The sequence below is a fragment of the Elephantulus edwardii genome, unplaced genomic scaffold (assembly GCF_000299155.1).
Source record: "Elephantulus edwardii isolate Elephantulus edwardi_28Jun2011 unplaced genomic scaffold, EleEdw1.0 scaffold00131, whole genome shotgun sequence".
Classification (NCBI taxonomy): domain Eukaryota; kingdom Metazoa; phylum Chordata; class Mammalia; order Macroscelidea; family Macroscelididae; genus Elephantulus; species Elephantulus edwardii.
Genome location: NW_006399881.1, coordinates 7,653,164 through 7,675,172, shown reverse-complemented (window position 1 = coordinate 7,675,172; position 22,009 = coordinate 7,653,164). Strand labels below are relative to the sequence as shown.

The 22,009-nt window shown below is 44.9% G+C and overlaps 1 protein-coding gene across 1 annotated transcript in view; it reads right to left on the bottom strand.

The window, feature by feature from the left end:
* The window catches only part of MAP3K15 (mitogen-activated protein kinase kinase kinase 15), a 104,744-nt gene that overhangs the window by 67,443 nt on the left and 15,292 nt on the right, over positions 1-22,009 (bottom strand). The window contains exons 2-4 of the mRNA XM_006893826.1: positions 16,556-16,695; positions 12,785-12,808; positions 6,124-6,317 (exon numbers count right to left, since the gene is read on the bottom strand). Of these exons, the coding sequence (XP_006893888.1) occupies positions 6,124-6,317; positions 12,785-12,808; positions 16,556-16,678 (341 nt within the window). The 5' untranslated portion in view covers positions 16,679-16,695. The remainder of the gene's footprint in view (positions 1-6,123; positions 6,318-12,784; positions 12,809-16,555; positions 16,696-22,009) is intronic.

Genomic DNA, 22,009 nt, shown 5'->3' with positions numbered 1-22,009 from the left:
GTTAGGTGCTGCTGAGCTGAATACGATTCATGGCCACACAGTGAGCAATCAATCTGAGCCCTCTCCTGTCCTGTGCTGAACCTCGTCATCTCTGACACGCTTGAACCCTCTGCCTTTGCAAGCATGATGTCCTTGTTTCCAAGATGGTAAGGAGTCACACTGCCAACCCAAAGGCACAAGGTTCAAACCCACCAGGAGCTCTGTAGGAGAAAGATGGGCCATCACCACGTCATTTTCAGCCTCTAAATCCCACTGGAGGGTCACCTAGGAGTTGGTTGCTACACGGTGGTACATTAACAACAACAAGCAACCATTAAACAGCTTGAACAACTTCGTTTATCAGAACCTTGAAAACACTGTTAATAATCTAGCCAACATGTGTTGGAAGACACACGAGACCTGCATGGGACTCTAGTATCTTCAAACACACAGAGGGCAGGAAGGGACTGGACTACATCACCACAAACTATCCAGAACCCCAAAAATCAGTCAGCAGAGTAAACTGAGGACTTTTTGAAAAATTTATCTATCAGGTGTTCCATGCGCCTAATAAGGTGTGCTTGATTCAGGCCATGGTCTTCGCAATTACTTGTAATGCATCAGAGAGCTGGACAATGACTAAAGACGACAGAAGAAGAATCGGTGCCTTTGAATTATGGTGCTGGAGAAGAGTCTTGAACATACCATGGACCGCCAAGAAAACAAATAGGTCTGTCTTGGAGAAGGTGAAACCAAGTTTCTCCTTGGAGGCTAGGATTTGGAAGCTCTGTCTCACATACTTTGGGCACTTGGCCAGGAGAGACCGGTCCTTGGAGAAGGACAGCATGCTCGGAAGGGTGGAGGGACAGTGCAGGACAAGAAGACCCCGATGAGATGGACTGACACAGTGATTGGAGCGATGGAAGTTGGCGTGTCAGAATCAGCGAGACTGGCTCAGGACAGGGCAGGCTTCGGAGCTGCTGTACATAGGATCGCAACATCGCAAGTGACTCAAGTTCACCGAGAACTGTAACTGGCATCGTGGCCTCAAGCAAATCGACACTCAGAGGGCTAGCAGCTTTCACACTGCCTCGTCTTTGGCCCTCTTGCTCTCCTTGCCCTTTTTAAATGGTCAGGATCTTTTTGTAATTTAAAAACATTTTTTGTGGGCTGCTCTATAGTTCCCTTAGTCTTAAGGGAAGACTACTTCTGCAGTGCTGGTGTGATGTTCAAACCACCAACCTTCTAGTTAGCAAATAAACAGACCATTGTGTCACTCAGGGACCTTAGATAATAACGAGGATGTTTAAAAACAGTCGAAGGTTGAACTGGACCATGAACCACAGTGCATGTGGATACTGCTTGCAAATGTTTGCTAAGTGTAACTGCAACCTAGTTTTGTTTCATTTTACACACACTAACGAAGCCACTGCTTAAAGATTTTGGTTGTCGTTGTTGTTGTGTGTCGTCAAAACTCCTGCAACTCACAGAGACCCCTATGTATAACAGCTCTAAACCCTGCTCTATCCTGTGTCAATCTCACTGTCTCCAACACATCTACCCCCATTACCCTAGTCACTGAATCAATCCACCTCATCAAGGGTCTTCCTCTCCTGTGCTATACCTCTACCCTCCGAAGTATGACGTCCTTCTCCAAGGACTTATACTGCCTTGCAACACGCCCAAAGTATGTCAGATGAAGCTTCAGAATCCTTGCCTCCAAGGAGCAGCCTGGCTTCACCCTCTCCAGGACGAACTTGTATTGAATACTTTTCTCCAGCACCACAGCTCAAAGGCATCTACTCTCCTTTTATCATCGCTTGTCACTGTCCAGCTCTTTGATGCATAGCAAGTGACTGCAAAGAACGTGGCCTGGCCCATGGCCTCGGAAGGTGACCTCGAGCTGCAGGATGAACGAGTGCCCCACAGGAAGAGCTCTGATATAAAAAGACCAGCACGTTGCTTCCAATTGTCTCTCCTCCTTTGTCTCCTGCCTATTACTCCAATGAGGAGCAAATGGGCAAATCATGGCAGGGTTTAAAGTCCTGTCTTTAATGAGTCATTAACTTGGGTGAAAGCCATTGCATTTGGTGGCCAATAAAGGCATCAAAGCTATTAAAGTGTCATCATATCAGTTTAACCTGTGTAGTCAAAAGTGGCGCTTTAGTCTTGTTTTCGTGGGCACTTCTGAAAAATCGGTTTAATAAACTAGGAACCACTAATAAGACTTGCAAGTAAACAAACACCATGCTGAAAATAAGCAGGGCTCACGGACATGGGAAATGTGATAAACACTCGGCTGTTTCTCCCTCCAGGAGGCTGGAAGATATTGCTAATCAATGTGAACTTGGAAATGGCTTCACACTCCTGTTGGCCACCCAGGGGTTCCGGCAGCTTTCATCAATCCATTAAAGCTGGAATTGGAGGGGAAAAAAAGAAAATCTTATAGATCATCTGTATTTAATGAGGTAATTACCAACTCATGGCAGCCTCCTACGTCTGAGCACAACTGCCTGGAAGATTTCCAATGGTGCCTACCTTTTGGAGGCGGATCACCAGGCCTTTCTTCCAAGGCACTTCTGGGTTAGTAGCTTGGTTCTTCATCATTTGTGTCCTCCAGTAACTCCATCCTCCACACGCAACCAAAAACCTAGCCAGGTGCTATCAAGTAGATTCATTCTCATTTATGACAAGTGACCACATGCGTCCAGGATAGAACAGTCTTTGTAAAACTTGGATATTTTTTTTGTTCCAAGGCCTTGACCTTTCAGAAACAGATAACCGGGCACCTGGATGGGCTCGAACCATCAACCTTTCAGCTAGTCGTCAAATGAACCTTCCTCATCCCTGTTAGAGATGTTTTCAAGCACGAGCACCATCTAGTCTGTCTCATTATCAACAGCTCACAGACTGGGACCAAACCAAGTCACTCAAGTCCTTTCAAAGGAAAGCACACGAGTCCGTTTTCCTACCAACACGTGCATACACGGAATAAGAAACCAAACCTCAGTCCATTTCTTGCAAAGCCCTGACATACCTGGCAGATCCAACCTAGTCTGCGTCCTTGTCATACTTCAACATATGGTGCTGGGAGGGCCTTGTCCCTCAAGTTTACCAAGACATCAGTTGTTTAACTGGAGGGAATGAAGGAGGTTTACCAGGAACGTGCTACAAGACATCTCCACATTTGCTTTCAAGGCTGCGTGTAACTACGTAAATCTGGGGTACCACTCTTTCTCTCGTATCAGTAGAAGAAACTGTCAGTGAGGAGGTCAGGAAACAGGAAAAGTGGACTGTGAGCAGGCATGGCGTTGGGTGTCACCTTCTCACCTCACAGGACACCTGTGTGACAGAGTAGATCACCCGCAGGGTTTTCTAAGCTGGAGTCTTCATCCCGTGGAGTTGTAGAAGGAGTTCCAACCCTCAACCTCCTCAGTGAGCACTGACCTGCTATGTGTCCTTCATACAAACACCGTGTTAGTGCTCCACGGCTCGGGGCGCTACGATGTGAGCCCAACTGGGACGCACACAACTTCCACATTTCACGGTCAAGCCTGGGCTCCCAATTGTTTAGGAAAGAGAGATTCTTCTCCCTGTGACATGACTGGAGGGGCCAATCCTTTAAACTGGCTGCAAGCAAAACTACTGCTTCCTTCAGCAGAATTCCCCCCTGCACACACACTCACATACCTTTAACATCAATGAGGGGGAAAGTTCTATCGCAGCAATATAGAAGAAAACATCTGCCATTTTCACCACTTAGTGTACAGTCTGAGGACTTAGAGACTACAATCCCCTTGCTGTGTAGCCAACAACTGATGATGGTTTCTACGAGGCTTCAATTCCAGTGAGGAAGCGCCCAGCTCACAGCGTGCCACTCCCAGCCTGCAGTTCATATCCCACCTCCAGCATAAACTTAGAATGAGTCACTGGGAGAACCAGATGGTACCCAGCTACCACGACTGACCACTCCGGTCAAACCCAACAGAAGGTTCTAGGCAGAGTGGGAGAAAAGGGTAGGAAAACCCCTCAAAAATCAGGGGGGAAAAACACACCACCAAAACCAAACTCGGCAGTGTGACACAGACTGAGGGAACCCTTGCAACTATGGCCTTCTGACTCGCTCCAGATCCGGAACTGAACCTACCCCCGGGACCCCCTTTCAGCCCAACAATAGACAGGCAGTCTAGACAGAGTCAACTGGCTTTTCCAAGTGTTATTTCCGAAGCTGATGGTCGATCCTGCTTCCTAGTCAGTCCGCCTTAAATCTGGAAGTTCCTCTGGAACCTGTCCACTGTGGGTGGGTGACCCTGCCAAAAAAGGTGCAGCCAAGGTGTTCCTCGGAGGCAAGGATGGTGACACTTTAACTTGTATACTTTGGGTATGTGGTCAGAAAGGGGCCAGGACTTGGAAAAAGACCACATACTGGGAAGGGTGGAAGGTTTGAAAGAGAGAGGAAGACTCTCACCTAGACAGACTGACACAGTGACTGTGGCAACGGGTTGAGTACATAAGAGAAAGTCAGGATGTCACAGGATAGGGTCGCTACTATGAGTCTCAGTTGACTTGACAGTGCTTAACAACAACAAAATAAACAACACCAGTGAGGCTATACACTACAGATTAATCAACAAGACCAAAGGAGGGAGCAGCATTTGCCCAAAAGCTAAAGTTAAGAAGGCTGGAAGGGGCCACGAGAGGAGGATAACTGGAAACAAGAAAGCTGGGTCAGAAGCTGTGAGTGTGCCCCTACATCGAGGGGATCGCAAGTAACGATACAAAACAACATGTGGATCAATTGTTGACTGGACAACTGATTTGCTCTGTAAACTTTCACCCAAACCACAAGAGAGCAAATGCTAAGAACATCTCATGATGCATTCTTGGGTCAGGAGCGTCTCTGCCTGGTCCCACGTCTGTGGGCTTTCGGAAGACAGCGACCTAGCAGCAGAAGGTTCACATCTCCACCACCTCAGTGGCTGGGGAGGGGTTAAGTAGGGTCTAGAAACCATGCTGAAATGTGGAATCTTGAAGTCGAAAGAGATGAGAAGGTGGCAACAGAGAAGGGATGTGGCCTAGGCCACACTGGCGCTGGTTCAAGTCCAACCTCCTACCTCCTGTTCTAGTTTCTTTCCTCTGGCTCCACTGAGGGGCAACGATAGACTGCAGTCAAACTTAAGCACTGGTAGGACAGGCACCACTTCACCCTATTAGTGGAATGGCAATTAGAGAAAACAACAGGGACTGATGAGGTAGCAGAATAACTCGAATCCACATCGACTGTCAGTTGTTCTTATGTTGTTACGAACCACCAAGTCAGAACCAACCCACAGCTCGTCTGCCAGTGGGTTTTCAGAGGCAGTAAACTGCATGGGAGGAGACTGCCCATCTTTCTCCTGTGGAGCAGCTGGTGGGTTCGAACCTTATGCATTAGTACTGGCAGCGCAGTTCCTTACCACTAGGCCACCAGAGCTCCCTGTCAGTGGGAATGTAAAATAGTATTGCCACTTTGGAAAACAATGTGGTGGGTCCTCAAGAAGTTGAGCACAGAATTAACCAATGCCTCAGCAATTCCACCCTAGTGTGTACCCCGAAGGCAGGAATGCTAACAGAAACCCAGACCCCAGTGTCCTCTGTCGCCCTCCTCACAACAACCAAACTGTACGAGCCACCACAATGTCCAGTCAGATGAATGGCTAATCCAAACGTAGCCTGTACACACAGAGAAAGGCTGTCCCGATGCATGCCACATCCAGATGAACCCACGTGTAAGGAAATCAGCGGAGGGACAGAAACCACAGCTTACTAGCCGCTTACATGGGGTGGGAGGGAGGGAGGGAGGGAGAACGGGCAGCCATCACTCAAGGGGCACCAAGTTTCCACAAAAGAAAGTGAAATAATTGACGAGCTGGCTGCACAGTATGTGATAGGGAATCTGCGTCCATGAAAACATCATGTTAAAATGTTGAATGGCCAAATCTGTATTATATAGATTTAGGACAATCAAACCCTCTAAGGAAAGAAGTGATGGGTTGGAGGTTCTCGGGGTACACCTGCTCATTTGAGGGGCTGGACCATCTCGAGGAGCATGAAGAGGACACTGTGGCAAGGTTCTGGGGGTTGCTGGTCGCTGACAAGGATTACCAGGAGGTAACGTGGATGTCCTTGAGGAGGCTGACGAACTTGTCCACCAGGGGCACACACAGCGGGCCCAGCACGTTGTCCCAGTTGGGCTGAATGTACTCCGACGCACGCCTCTGGGCATCGCTTCCACAGCAAAAGTACTCGGTCCGTGGCGTCACGATGTACGGGATGAAGCAGTAATTCCCGCTGGATGCCTGGAGAAAAGGAAGATGGCAGCTTCAGAAAGAGCTCAGTGCAAAACCCCGGCTGCCAGTGACAGGCAGGGGAGATGGGGGAGGAGCCACAAACGGAGTGCAGAGCCCACAATTGTGCAAAGCGATTACATGTTTGGCAGGCACAGAACAGGAAACCACTCAATTTCACAAGCTCTGACACCCAAACCCTGGTACCGGGCTGTTAAATTCAAGGTTGGTGGTTTGAAACCACTCACTAAGTGATACTGGGAGAAAGACAGATTGTCTCCTCCCCGAAATATTTACAGCTTCAGGCAACCCAACGGAGGGCTGTAATGAGTCAGGATTCACCAGAAGTGGACTGTACACTCAAAAGGCTGACAGTTCAAAATCCACCCAGAGGTGTTTTGGAAGCAAGGCCTAGCAATTAGCTTCTGCAAAGTCAAAGCCATCAAGACTCAGCCGGAGGCAGTTCTACTTGGACACAGGTGAACCTGCCACACATTAAAAGTTTGCTCAAAAGGAAATAGGGAGCGCTGGTGGCCTAGTGGTGAGGCGTTGCTCTGGCAACCCAAAGGTACACTGTTCAAATCCACCACCTACTCCGCGTGATAAAGATGGGAAATCCCTTCCAACCCCCCCCCCCCTTCCCATGCAATTCACTGACTCTGGAAGGAAATCTGCTGGAGTGTCAGCTCTGGTTTGGTTCCAACTCAATAGTACACACAGCAATGGGAAATGGGATTGGGTCCTAATGTACAGATGGATGACATACACTTGGTTTCAAGTGTTAAACAGGCCCGTATGCGACTCTGAGCTTTTGGGGAAGAACTTTTAGGGCTTTCTGATTTAAAAACCACACTGCTTTGTCACGCGTGCCCCCAAGAAAAAACGTGAAGTGACTGATAAGCCAGGATTGCAATGCAGAGAATCGTGACCTCTCTTTCAGTACAGAAAAAGATGAAAGGTATGGTATTTAAGACTTTAGCTACAGATCATCAATGATTCACTTCAGAGAGTAAAAATCTTTTTGCAGGAAGCAGACATTAAAAAATAGGATTGATCTCATAAGTCTCAAAAAAGGATCTAGGAAAGTTGTTTTGGGGTTTTTTTATTTTCCCCAAGTGAAACGATTTCCATAGCAATCAAGTCACCAAGTTTACTGACTCCAGGCAGATCGGGCCCATAGGTTTCCAAGGCCACGCAGCTTCACAGAAGCAGACTGCCACGTCATTCTCCCTCCTGGTAGTGGACCTTCCTAACCTTCACACTGTCCTCGAGTTACCTACCACTTAATCACTGCACCACCAGTGCTCCACAGTACTACTCCACAGTACGGGTACAGCTTTCTTTTTGCTAAGGAATAACTGCGAATCACGATCCTCTGTAAGACATCAACAGCATTTCCTTGAAATGCTATTCCTTGAATGCTCTAAGTAGTGTATCGATTGGCAGACACTTCTGCAGCTCCAAATGTATTCATACTGTCACAGCCAATCTTTGCTCTGTGCTGTCTCTCCACAAAGGATTTGCTTAAATACACATGACGCGCTGTCACCAGGCTCGTGCTGTCACCAGGCTCGGGCTCAGGTGGAGGAGCAGTGGAGGCAGGCAGTTACCAGTTAAGAGAAAACACAGGACGCATGTGGGGGCTCCCCAGTCAGGAGAGGGCGAGACTCTGTTACCAGTTAAGAGAAAACAAAGGAGGCACGTGGGGCCTGTGCACATCAACTCTGAAGGCAGTGTCTCATCAGCACCACTGGGCAGACAGTGGGATCCAGAGACAGCATGGGACAACAGTTCCCTTGAGAAAAGCTTTGAAACAATGCTTTCAAAGTGGACTGAAAGAAATCAGTGCCAACGATTAGATTTTTATCAATTAATCCCTGAACAATTAAAACAGGGGCTTCAGAATATTATGGTTGGTCTTCCCTCTCACTCCCTGTTTTTTGAAATTATTTTTTGTTGAGATGCTCTACAGGAAAATGGACACCCATTCAACAGCTTGTGCCCACACCACTCAGTGACAAGGGTTTCCACTCTTCGAGTTGTGCAGCAACTCCTTGTCGTCCTTTTCAGAGCTGTTCCTCCTGACTGAACACAGGCTCTCAGCACCCCTGGATCCTATGTAATCCATTTGATCTCAGAGCAGAATGCTCAGAGCAGACTTTTTTTTACTCAACTAAGCTGCTGTTTGGTTTTGAGAGAGCTCTCGTGGCATTCGTAGTCTGTAAGGAGTTGCTCCCTAACTGCTAGACCAGTTGCCTTACCAGTGCCAACCCAGAGACCACACCTCTCCAGTAGCTCGAATCCACCAGCCCCTTTGAGGGAGACAGACGGGCAATCTCCTCTAGCGTGATTTACAGCCTCTGAAAGCCCACTGGAGGGTCTGCTGTCCACCGGTTCCGACGATGACTTTTTGAGTTTTGACTGTTTCACTTTAAGTGTGCTGCAAGGAATATTTTTGCTTTTCAAATTTTATCTAAATAAAGCTCTTCTTCCTCTTCAAGCCTGCAATCCAGGAACAACATGTCCATAACCATGAAAAGTGGTACACACTGAAGACAGTATTGAGTTCCCATTGAGCAAAGAATCCCAGAATGACTGGAGGGGCCCCGTTCTTCACAACCCTGCTGATCAGACCTGGGAAATGGGTGCAGACATACTCATCCATTTGCCAAATAAAATAAATTCAGTAGGTTCTCAAGCACAATTCTAGAACCGTCAACTGAGGCCCTGAATGGCAAGGTCACGATGGTGGTGTGTGCTGTCCAGTCAATCTCACAGAAATCCTATGCCGCAGAGTAGATGTCCCACTAAATTATTCGAGACTAATCTTAAAGGGGGCATAATGTCAGTTCTTTGTCTCATAAATTCCTCCAAAGATCCAGCTGCAGATTCAGACTGTGGTATTTAATCTATACACTTTATTCATGGTACGTTGTATTAACAATGAAAACAAAAGTTTCACCAAATGAGCAAAACTAACAAAAATTCTAGCCAAATCCACTGCCATCAAGTGAATGTAGACTCGGTAACACTGCAGGACAGGACAGAAGCTCCCCGTAGAGACTCCAAGGCTGCCGATCTTTACAGAAGCTGATTGCTTGCCTCTTCTTTCTCCCACAGCGCTTTGAACCACTGACCTTTCAGTTAGCAGTTGTACTCTTCAACCACTGTACCACCAGGGATCCTAAAATGATTACATACGTACGATTCTTTTGGATTCTCTCTTAGAACCTCTGGGATCACACAATTCAGGGCACTGCTCTCAGGCAAGGTCCATGCATCACTTGGAACTGGGTCAAGTCTTCAGATTCACAGTGGTTCTGACAGTCTGATGGTAAGAAGCTGCGCTGCAATCCCAAAGGCATGCAGTTCAAATCCTGCTGCTGCTATGTGGGAGAAGAACGGGCAATCTCCACCCATGTGGTATACTGCCTCCGAAAACCTGCTGCAGGGTCAGAACAACAGCAGCTGGAAGATGTCCAGTCTGTTGAGCCATCTCCTCCTCTCACCCCATCTTCTCTAGTTCCAGTGTACGTGCAAGGGACAAGGTACCAGACTCTCTGCCTTCAGGAAGGTGCTACCATTTGACGGTAACTCATTAGCAACCTCTGTCAAAGGTGACTTTCTTTTAACCTTTTCTTTTGGGAGCTACTACACTTTTAGTTCTTCTGAATGCTCTAATTTTTCACATTTCACCAAGTATGATAATCACCAATGAGGAAAGAATTCTCAAATTTTACCAATTATAGCAGAGACATTAGTTGCCAAATTCTTTACAGTAAGTTTATTCTCCACCATCCCCCCGGAAAAATTAACAACAAGGGGGAATGGTGCCAAGACGTACTTAGAATTGCTAAGAACAAATGAGGAACTTCCGGGTGTTCAGGAAGGTACCTCATGACAGTGGTTCAGCAGTCAACTAACGATAAGGTTGGCAGCTGGAACACTGAACATTGAGAGCACCTTGACGTTGTTGTTCAGGGGCAAAAAGACAGGGCAGTCTGCTATGGTAAAGAGCACAGCCTAGGGAACACTATTAGGCAGTTCCGCACTGTCCAGGAGGGTCTCTGTCTACGACTCCGAATTGACTCAATGACAATGAGAGCTAATAGAGTGTTAAGGAAAAAGATAAGGCATGTACCAGAAAGGAGGCCACCAGCTATGCAACTATTAGTCTCTTCTCATCCACAGTCAAATGGAAAGAAACTAGTCTACAGGACAGTCTACAAGAACCACAGCCTTATCTACCCTGAAACTAGATGGTATTAGCCACACTATCAACTCTTAACTCTTCTAATCAGGGCCTTAATAAAGGGATTGTGATGTTAAGGGTTTATTGTTCAAAATGGCTTCCCTAGCCATTAACACGTTGCCACACATTTTTAAATTGATGACCGTGATTAGAAACACTTTTTTTTTCCTTTTATAATGTATTACCATCATTTGAGGCAACGTGTTAACTTACTTTGCCATGTGGATGAGCGGGAATGTGTGAATAGGATGTGGCAGCCTATCCACAAGAGGACTGACTAGTCTCACCGTTAAATTGAGTAGATCTAGTAACAAACAGGAGGAGAGAATTTCATAACCAGTGAAGCAGCACCAAGAGAGTGTAGTGCACCCTTCAGGACCAGAGATTCTCGTGCCAGCTAGATCAGGGCCTACAAGAGCCGCAGCCATAGTAGCCACAACAAAAAATAAGAGGCCTGACCTGAAACAGAGTGGACTTTGGGACTGCTACCCCGCAGGGAACCGGAGCCAAGCGCCTCTGCCTAAGTTTGTCGGATAACTTGGTGCGTGCGGTGGGAGGCATGATGGGAGAGCCATATTGGCAGGTAACACAGTTTTGTTACACTGGCTGAAAGCTGTGAGCACCTAAGTAGCTGTCCTGACTGAGTGTACTCTGCTTCTAACCAGAATTACTGCCTTTTGACTTCCCTAATCGAGTTTTGTGTGGTCTGTGAGCTATTGCAATGGCTTTTAAACTCTGTAAAGTTCTAAGATTGGTGTTGGAAAGACTAGAAAGAGGTGTGGGAGTATGGGGGAAACATGTCTGGCCCCACAGGAATTGGTTTTATATTGCTGATATTGTTGACAAGACAGTGCCCTTTTGTGGTGTTGGTAAAAGTCAGTTATGGCCGTCACTACAGAGGCCCTGCTTTTACAGGGATTTTGATAGAATAAGAGAGATATGTGGAAACAAAACCATGTATTGCCTAAAAAAGTGTTTTTTAAAACCCAAACTGGTTGAGACTAAAGATATTGTTTTGATGATGATCATTTTGAGAAAGTAACCCCTGAGATCACCTTGTAGCTAAAAAACAAATTAGTCCCCAAAATAAAATCATCCATAAGTATTCTCCTCCATTTTAAAAAATTACCTTTGAGACCAAAAGACCAACAATTACTTTAAAACTAAGATAAGAATGTAAGAAGGTTGTTGTTGTTATGTGCCGTCGAGTCACTTGCGACTCATAGCGACCCTATGTACAACAGCCCTAAACTCTGCTCTGTCCTGTAAGAAGGTAGAGAAACTATATTTAAGAAAACAGAACCACCAGAAAGGAAATCATGAAAATGGCCATGTATTGTGAAAAATACAACCAATGTCACTGAACAACTTGTATAGCATCTGTTGATTAGAAATCGTCACTACTGTGTAAACCTTCACTGAACATATATTAAAAGAAAAAATAAGGGAGAACATGCAGAGGAATTATAATAGAACAACACTAAATCTCTGGAAATTAAGGACTTCTCTAGGCTCTGATAGGGAGCTCGAAAAGTATGAACTTTGATAAATGTCGATAGTTGTAGAGGGGCTTCAGGTCTTTTGTTCATAGGGTCACTATGACTCATGCTCAACTCAAAGGCAATCAACAACAACTAAGCTCTGACAGATTCAATAGTGAGGGGGTGGCGGAATTCTACCTTTTTCTTGCCTTAATGTCACTCTTGTTTTAAGGAATAACCTTTTCACGACTGGAATATTCAGAAAAAACATGGTCATATTACTATGTAATTGCAGGAACGTTTATACCAATAAAAAAAGCTAAAGTACACGATATTATTAACTGAAATTGCATGCAATTAGACGTTAGCAGAAAATTTTTAGGTACGCTTTCCTACTACCTGGGTGATAAGTTCAAGTTCTCCATCCCAGAGTAACTCTGATGGGGGAGTATACAAATATGGGCTCTGACAAAAAGAATCTTAGGGGTTGTGGACACCACCACCCCATCTTAGGGAGTAAAATGAAATGCAGGTCTGTCTGTCTGACCTTGCTTTCCGTCCCACAACCTTGATCCCTTATGGAGGGGTCCAAATCAGATGACAGTTTATAGGACAGCACGTTTTCACCATCCTCCTTAGAAGCACAAGCAATATGCAAGATTAGAAGTAACTGCTAGCTGTGTTATTTTCAGGCACACATTTAATGATTTACACAAAGGAAGGAGAAAATCCAAAACCATACTTACTGAGTTTTTCTGTGTTACCATATCCTGAAAAGAAAAAGAAAATGTAAGAGACATCTATTTTTCAAGTTTATTTCTATAACCATTAGCCAGCACTTTTCCCATAATCCAAGTGCTTATCACACAGCAAGTTAGGATGAACTTTAAAATTCATATTCTGAAGAAAGTATCACAACTGATTAGTTTTAAAATGACTGTGGGCATTTATGTAAGGCGTTTTTGACAGATTATAGAGAAAACTGAATTGAGGTCTTAAGTCCTGGTACCTGGGAACATAACCTTATGCAGATATTGTCTTTGGAGATGTTATTAGTTAACAGAGGTCATACTGGAGTCGGGCGAGTTCCAGCTGAGTGGTATCCTTACCAAAGAGGAGGAGCAGCCACCGAGAGAGGAAAGATGCACTCACAAGAACAGCTGGGGACACCAGAAGCCAGAAAAGAGGACAAGGCTGGATCTTCCCCTACAGACTTTGGGAACATCCTGGCAACACTCTGAATTTGGACCTCTGGCCTCTAGAACTGGGAGACAATAAATTCCTGTTCTTGTAAGTCACTTGCTTTGAGGAATTAATTCTGGCAGCCCTACAACTCAACAGTGGTAATGTTTTAGCCAAAAAGAGATTTTAAAGTTCAAGTTTGAGATCTGTGACTACATTTGACTTGCCAGGAAAGAGGACTTGACTGTCAACGACATTCTGGGAAGCACTGGACTGGACTGTTGTCTGGTGCACAGTGAGCACATCTTGATCAACCAATACAAAGGCCACTGGCCTCCCCTCAGGAGCCTTCCTACAGAAAGAGTGGCTCCTTTGCTCAGTGATGCCTCCTTTAGAATTATCTAGAAATTTTCACTTGTAATGAAAACAATTTCATTAACCATAATGATTAACCATTTCTTTTTACTTGGATCTACAACCCACACCATGGCACCAGTAGTGAAGAAATCAAAGATGCATGGGGCAAACCTGCTGTCAAGGACCTCTCCAAAGTAAGAGAGAGCAAGGATGTTACTTTACAGACTAAGGTGAAAAATGTGATTATTTTCCATTGTTTCCTATGCATCTGAAACTTGGACAATGAATAAGGATGACAGAAGAATTGTTGCCTTTGAATTGTGGTGCTGGTGAAGAAAATGGAATATCCCATAGACTGCCGAAAGAACAAACAAGTCTGCCTTGGAGGAAGTGTAACTAGAGTTCTCCTTAGAGGCCTGGATAGTGACATTTCATCTCACATACTGTGGGCACATTTTCAGGAGAGGCCAATTTTTTTTGGGGAAATGCCACATGCTGGGAAAGGTACAGAGGGTCACAGAAAGAGAAGACGCCAGTCCTCAATGAGATGGACTGATACAGGGACAATAACAATGGACTTGGTGGTTGCAGGATTGTGAGGATGATGCAGGAGAGTGCAAGCTTTCAATCTGTTGTTCCTGAGTCTATGAGTGGTAGTCAACTGGGTGGCACCAAACAACAGCAAACATTTAAGTAATTTAGATTGACCTATAGCCCTATACACATCGAAAAACTTTTCCAACAGGGTAAAAAGGAAAACCTCAAACTGGGTAAAATAGTTGGTAATGACAGGTCTGATAAGGGACTTATCTCTAGAATTTATGGAATCCTCCAGCACCTCAACAAAGTAAAGGTAAACTACCTGGTTGCAAAATGGGCACAGGATATGAACAGACATTTCATCAAAGAAGACATTCAGATGGCCAACAAGCACATGAAGAAATGTTCGAAATCCCTAACTCTGAGAGAGATGCAAATCAAAACAACTATGAGTTATCATCTCACCCCAGTAACAATAACAAAATTCAATAGAGCAGCAAACAACAAATGTTGCCGAGGTTGTGGAGAAACTGGAACCCTTATTCACTATGGGTGGGAGTGCAAAATGGTGCAACCACTCTGGAAGACAGTATGGCGCTTTCTCAAAATGTTGGAAATAGAAATACCATTTGACCCAGCAATTCCACTACTGGGAATATACCCTGAAGAAACCAGAACTGCCACCTAGACAGAGGTATGTACACCCATGTTTACTGCTGCATTATTCACAACAGCAAAGAGATGGAAGCAGTCCAAATGCCCGTCAACAAATTAATGGATAAGAGAGGCTGTGGTATATTCAGACAATGGATATGCTATGCAGCACTGAAAAACAAGGAACTAAAAATATTATCCAAAATCGGTGACCCTAGGGGACATTATGCTGAGTGAAATATCTCAGTCACAAAAGGACAATCACAAAAGGACAAATACTGCCTAATGCCATTATTATAAAACAGGACTGACATGGGGGTTGGGAAGAAACTACGAAAAGGGGATAAATAATGAATACTGCATTGGAACAGATGAAGGAAAGAACTGTTTAAAAGGAATAGATGATGTATTATTTGCATGACAACAGTTCAGAATAAGAGGTGCATAGCAAGGTGGACTGGAGGGAGGAGGAAATTGTGCAACAATGAGTGAATTTTTTTTAAAGAGAAATGCGTAGGGAGTGTAGGGAGGGAAATGTGCAACAATAAGTGAATGGCAATCCAAGTTTTCTGTCAACTTTTGTTAAAATCACAATAAAAATTATTTTTTAAAAAACTGCTATAGCAGCTTAGAAATGAATGCAACATTCATATGAATTGCTTCTTAACATGCAAGATGGCTTGTGCTATACTTGCAGATTTATACTTCCTTGTAAAACCTATGTCATGTTCAACATATACATTATGCATCTGAAACAGGTGCTAGTTTCATTAGGAAATTATTCCAAATCATTAGAGAAACTCAAACAAGACGGTATGCAATCTCAAGAAACACAAACAAGACTGTTCAGTCTTGGCATCACAAAATTGTATTGCTTAAATCCTAGTGTTTTTAAAACCAGGCGGAATATTTAGAAACAGTGTCTTTGAAGGCAGACTCTCAGAACCACTGCTTTTCACGCCTGGCTACACGCTGAGCTGAGCGTGGAAATGAACCCTGTTGCTCTGGTCCCACCTCCCAAGCTGATGATGTAACTGGTATGAGTGGGACCCGAGCACTGGGATGTTTACAAGTTCTTCCAGTGCCTCTAAGGCGCAGTCAAGCTTGAGAGGAAGACTAAACACAACTATACCAAATGATTTGACACAGCTAGGGCATATTCAGCAATACTCAGCAACATTCATTTAAACAGACTAACAAATACCTTAGACATTTACATATTAAAATATCAACATAAATTTGATGGCATTCAAGAATTGCATCAAACTTGCAAAATTACATTTAATCAATTTTCAGTATCCACTGCATTATGCAGAAACACAAATTTTTCATCCTGACTTTGCTTCAGACTGAGAAGAAACAATAGATTAAACTCAGAAAACCAGAAATCGAGAGGACTTTTGATCCGTTTCAGCAACTGCTAACCATTTTCACACTATTCATTAAACTGAGGATGATTTTATTTTTCTTTTCTATGTATGTTTAGATCAAGTTGTCTATTGAGGGGTTCTCAGAGCTAGGCTTGCTTCAACAGAAACTAACGGGTTTCGCCTTCACTTCCTTAAAAGCCTAGAAACATGTATGTTGGTTACAAATGCAGGTCTGTAGTGCCCAGTTGCCCACAGGGGCCAGGAAGTGGCATAGAACCCATGGTGGGAAGGAAGGAAGGAAGGAATTGCACAAACCACTCTTTCTTTTCTTCTGCTACAGTCACATTTCAACTCTAAAGCCAATGAAGCTTCACCAAATGCGGTACCCAGGAGAAAGTGAACAAGAGCCTTTACTTTCAATGAGAGTGCGGTGTCCGTGTCCGTGTCGTGGTACAGGATCACGTTGTTTGCCATGTCGAAGCTTTCTCGGACGCCGAGATGGTAGAAAAGGGAAGGCTGTCGGGACACGTCGCTCATGTCCACCACTGCAACATCTGCAACAAAAAAGGAGGGTGAAAAGCGTGATCACATCCCCACCTCGTCCCCTTCCTGCCGGATCACCACCAATGCAGAGTTCCTGCAATCAACCCTCTTGTCTACCACCAGCCGTTCAGGCGAAGGAGAAGGGAGAGATGCTTTGGTCCACATGATCCTGGGGAAGCGTAGAAGGCAGACAGGAAGAATAAGAATGAAATAAAAAAAAAAACAACAACAACTTACTAGAGAGCTCTGGTGGCCTAGTGGCAAGAAGCTACACTGCAATCCCAGGGGTACGTGGTTCGAATCCACCATATGCTCTGCTGGAGAAGGAGGGGCAATCTCCTCCTGTGCCAGTTGGATCCGAGTCAATGATACACAACAACAACAACAAAACCCCCAAACAAAACCCAAAAATAACTCCCTTCTTTAACATGCTGGGAATGCAGACAAATTTCTTGCTGATGTTTCCAATGTTATTTTTCTAATGAAAAGGCATGTTTGACCACGGCATAAAGGAAAGCAAAAGCTGTTGAGAAGGAAAACTCAAGAATTTTCACACGTGTGAAAAAAATGGTAGACCAGCAGCCTGTTAAAGGTGGGAAACCTGCAAGACCTGAAAGAACAAGGCAGGCCCATCAGGTTCCAGCTCTCACTGGTTTCACTTCACAACAAAGCAAAAAAGCAGGCACCCACCAAGCAGTGCATGACACGGTGCAATGACAGCACGGCCAGGACCCCAGCCCCCCCTTCTCCTACCCAGAGAAGCATGCACTCCAGCTTCTTTAAGACTCACAGCTCTACTTCCTCTGGGTATCTCTCTGGGCACATGCACACAGATGGACATATAATACACACATACCTGTTTGGAAATGGCTACTGCATTTCTTGGTGAGTTGATTCATCAAAATGAACCTCAGTCTCTCCTTGTAGGATAGCATTTTGAACCAAAGCTCTTTCTCACATACTTTGGGCACATGACCAGGAGAGACTAGTCCTTGAAGAAGGACATGATGCTTGAAGGGTGGATGGACAGTGCAGGAGAGGATGTCCCCAGATGAGATGAATTGATGCAATATCTATGACTATGAGGGTTGGTGTGTTGGAATTAGTGAAACTGGCTTAGGACAGTGCAGAGTTCAGAGCTTTTGTACGTAGGTTGCAGGTGACTTTATGGCTCATAACAACAACAACAGGCCATCAGAGCTAATTTAATTAAAGATATCTAATCAAAGAAAGGAGAGTAAAAATAGCTATAGAAATCAGAGAATATAAACAATAAGACTGAATTGTGTGTGTAGAAACTATCAAATTGTATATAGTTCTTATGTGTATTTTTAACAACAATAATAAAATAAATTAATATTCTTAAAAGAAAAAAAAAAGAACCTCAGTCAGCACAAGGGGTCCAAGAGCTTCCAAGCTATTTCTCTAACAATCAGGGCCCTTTCTTACAAAATCAGCTCTTCCATTCGCAAGCCAACGGCAGGGCCCAGCCCACGTCCCAGTGCGCAGGAGGATGGACTTCATGACCCAACACTGGCTAGAGAATAATTTTCTCTCTCTCCCCACCCCTCTAATGTTCTTTTTCTTGCCTTCATGCACCAACTTCCTTATTCTTAGGTGGTTTGGGAGGATAAACATGCAGAGATAAACAAACATCCATGATTTGCTTCAAGGATGTTCTGACAACGCCTGATTCCAGTCTCACCGTGACAGAGAAAGGTGCTTTTCCTTTTGACAGATGAATACAAGAGGAGGCTCCTGGAGAGGTCTCATCCCCAGCAAATTGGTTATTGATGGGTGAACAACATTCTGAGTAAATGGTTCGGTAAGGGTGGCAGGCACACCATGAAAAACACAATATAATCAATGTCACCGAACTGTCAATGTGGAAGTCACTGGATTGGCAAAATTTTTTACTTGACATTTTCACAGTCAGTTTCTTTTTTAAAAAATGATTGGGCTTTCTACGAAGATGGCGCCGAAAGCAAAGAAGGAAGCCCCTGCCCCTCCCAAAACTGAAGCCAAAGCAAAGGTATTGAAGGCCAAGAAGGCAGTCCTGAAGGGCGTCCACAGCCAAAAAAAAAGAAGATCCGCACGTCACCCACCTTCTGGCGCCCTAAGACGCTGAGACTCCGACGGCAGCCCAAATACCCCCGGAAGAGTGCTCCCAGGAGAAGCAAGCTTGACCACTATGCCATCATCAAATTTCCCCTGACCACTGAGTCAGACATGAAGATAGAAGATAACAACACACTTGTGTTCACTATGGATGTCAAGGCCTACAAGCACCAAATTAAAGAAGCTGTAAAGAAGCTCTATGACATTGATGTGGCTAAGGTCAACACTTTGATTAGGCCTGATGGAGAGAAGAAGGCCTATGTTCGACTTGCTCCTGATTATGATGCTTTGGATGTTGCCAACAAAATTGGGATCATCTAAACTGAGTCCAGCGGGCTAATTCTAAATGTAATAAATTTTTCTCACCAAAAAAAAAAAAAAATGATTGGAAGAGCTAGAAGGCAAGCTTGAGGAGGAACTACAATGAAAGACTTCCGGGCCACATCCTCCACTTCTTTTCTCCATTGATTCTTTTTTCCTTGCCTGCCTCCCGCTGGTTTAGGGAGTGAGGTGGGCAGTCATCCCCCATCCTTAGTGGGCTCCTCTGACCTACTGTTTCTCACCCCAGGTTTGTGTACCTTATGGATGGGTCCCAATTCTACTTCCAAGCGGCCCTGACAGTCCTTTTACCACATAGCTAAGAAAACGGGAGTGTTAAGACTTCGTTCTTACCACTCAGATCACAGACTCATCAAGAACTTGAGCAAAGAACTGTGCCCACGTGAAGACAGCGGGATAGAGAGCAGCTGTCCAGCACTAGGTCCAAGCTAACAAATGGCAGCGTGCAAAGGGAAATCTAAGTGCCATTAGCGACCATGGTTCTAGTTTCCACACAAGGCAACAAAATCTCTCCATCTGAGCTGTCAGCAAAGCTGATGCTCCTGAGTAATACACATGGCGTTCTCCTTGGCATGCATCACTCATTTCAAGGTCTCTCTGCAGTCTGCTCAAGTATTTACTCTGCAACATGTTTTCAGTTTATAGCCCCTTTGGTGAAGTGAGCACCTCTGGAACCACAAGGTGGTTCAAGGTGGCCAGGGAAAGCCTAACATCTCCCACCCTTGACCATGAGAGTAGAGCTGGAGACGTTAGACAACCACCAACAGAGGAACTGCCTGATACCTGAAGCTTCCCTGATAAGGCTGAGCTTGGAGAAGTGGCCATGGAGCACCCAGCAGATGGTGTGCTGTCCATCGATTACCATCAGTGATCTGCTCTGGCTTCCTCAAAGCTGACTGGCCTGAACTGGAACACAAACCCAAACCTGCCACTGAGTTGATCATAGAACAGAGTCAAACCTGTCCCATCGAGGTTCCAAGGTTACAACCTTGACAGAAGCAGCTGGAAGGTTCAAACCGCCAACGTTTTGAATAGCAGCCAACACCTGATCTCCTGTGCCATCAGGATTCCTGGATTTAAGTCAGACCCAAATCATTTTCTAGGTCCTAACCACCTTGCCTCTGCTCTCTTCTCAACTCTCTATAGTTAAAGGATAGCAATGTGGTTGGCAGGGCTACTCCTTACCCCCTAAGCCACCAGAGTGCCCTGTGTGGTAGTGGTGGTGGTAATGGTCGTGGTGGTGTGCCACTGAGTCAGAACTTACCCACAGCTGACCCTCTAGTTAAGTGTGCAAAGGCAATTAATCACACAGGAGACTGGCCATCTGAACTGGACTTGAACAATGTAGCTTTGCACTTGCAGCGCAGTTACTAACCACTAAGCCACCAGAACTCCTTACATGGTCATAGGTAGTAGGATTAGTTTTTTAGAAATTGAGAGGACAGCAGCTATACAGTTATGAGATCGTCCAGACAAGGACAAGGGAGATATGAACAACTGCGAGTCTCCCCATGGAGTAAAATGGGAAACCACTAAGTGAAATTACAGCCTTGAAAACCCTACAGGGCAGCTCTATTCTGCAAGCATTGTTAGGAGTCAGAACGAGCTCTGAAGGCAAGTGGTTTTCTGGTTTGGTGTTCACAGTAACCACTGTCTAAACAGGGAGCTCTGGTGATGACTGGGTAAGGAGCTGCACTGCCAACACAAAGGCACACAGTTCAAATCCACCAGCGGCTCCTCGGGAGCAAGAGAAACTGTCTCCTCCTAGGTGATTTAGTGCCTCTGAAAACCCACTGGAGGGTCAGCTATGAATCAGTTCTGACTCGACCACATGGAAAGAAAATTATTAAAATAATCTCTACTGTGCACAACTCAGGAAGGTGGCAGAGGACCAAAAATTCAACATTACTAAAAGATGTCAGGCCAAGTGAAGAGGCGAGACAGAAAGGGACTTTGAAAGGTACCCTCCCTTCTTGCAATTTCTGTATCAGAAGAACCCAGAGAGATAGGTTTATTTAGGAAATCCCAAAGCTGGAAACTGGTGATGCTTGATAAAGATAGTTTGGGTAGAATGTTAAATGATCCAGGAAGTATCAAAAGAAGATGGAAGGAGTACACAGAGTCATTGTATCAGAAGGAATTGGCTGACACAGAGACATTTCATGAAATAACATATGAGCAAGAACGTTTGGTGATGAAGGAGGAAGTTCAAGTTGCTCTGAAGGAATTGGCAAAAAACAAGGCTCCAGGAGTTGACAGCATACCAATTGATTTATTTCAACAAACAGATGCTGCCCTGGATGTGCTCACTAAGTTGTGTCAGGAAATCTGGAGGACAGCCAGCTGGCCAACTGACTGGAAGAGATTGATATTTGTACCCATTCCAAAGAAAGGTGACCCAACAGAGTGTGGAAATTATCAAACAATATCATTGATACCACATGCAAGCAAGATTCTGCTGAAAAATTATCCAAAAACGTTTAGAACAATATGTCAACAGAGAACTGCCAGATGTGCAGGCCAGATTTAGAAGAGGTCGTAGTACTAGGGACATTATAGCTAATGTTAGATCGATGGATCTTGGCAGAAAGCAGAGAATACCAGGAGAATGTCTATCTGTGCTTCATTGGCTATGCAAAGGCTTTTGACTGTGTGGATCACAACAAGCTGTGGCTGACTCAGAGAAGAATGGTAATTTCAGAACATTTGATTGTGCTAATGCAAAACCTATACTTGGACCGATTTATCAACAATCTGCGTTACGCGGATGACACAACCCTGCTTGCTCAAACTGAGGAGGACCTGAAGCGCCTGCTGCAGAGTGTCAAGGACTGCAACCTGCAATATGGATTGAGGCTCAATGTCAAG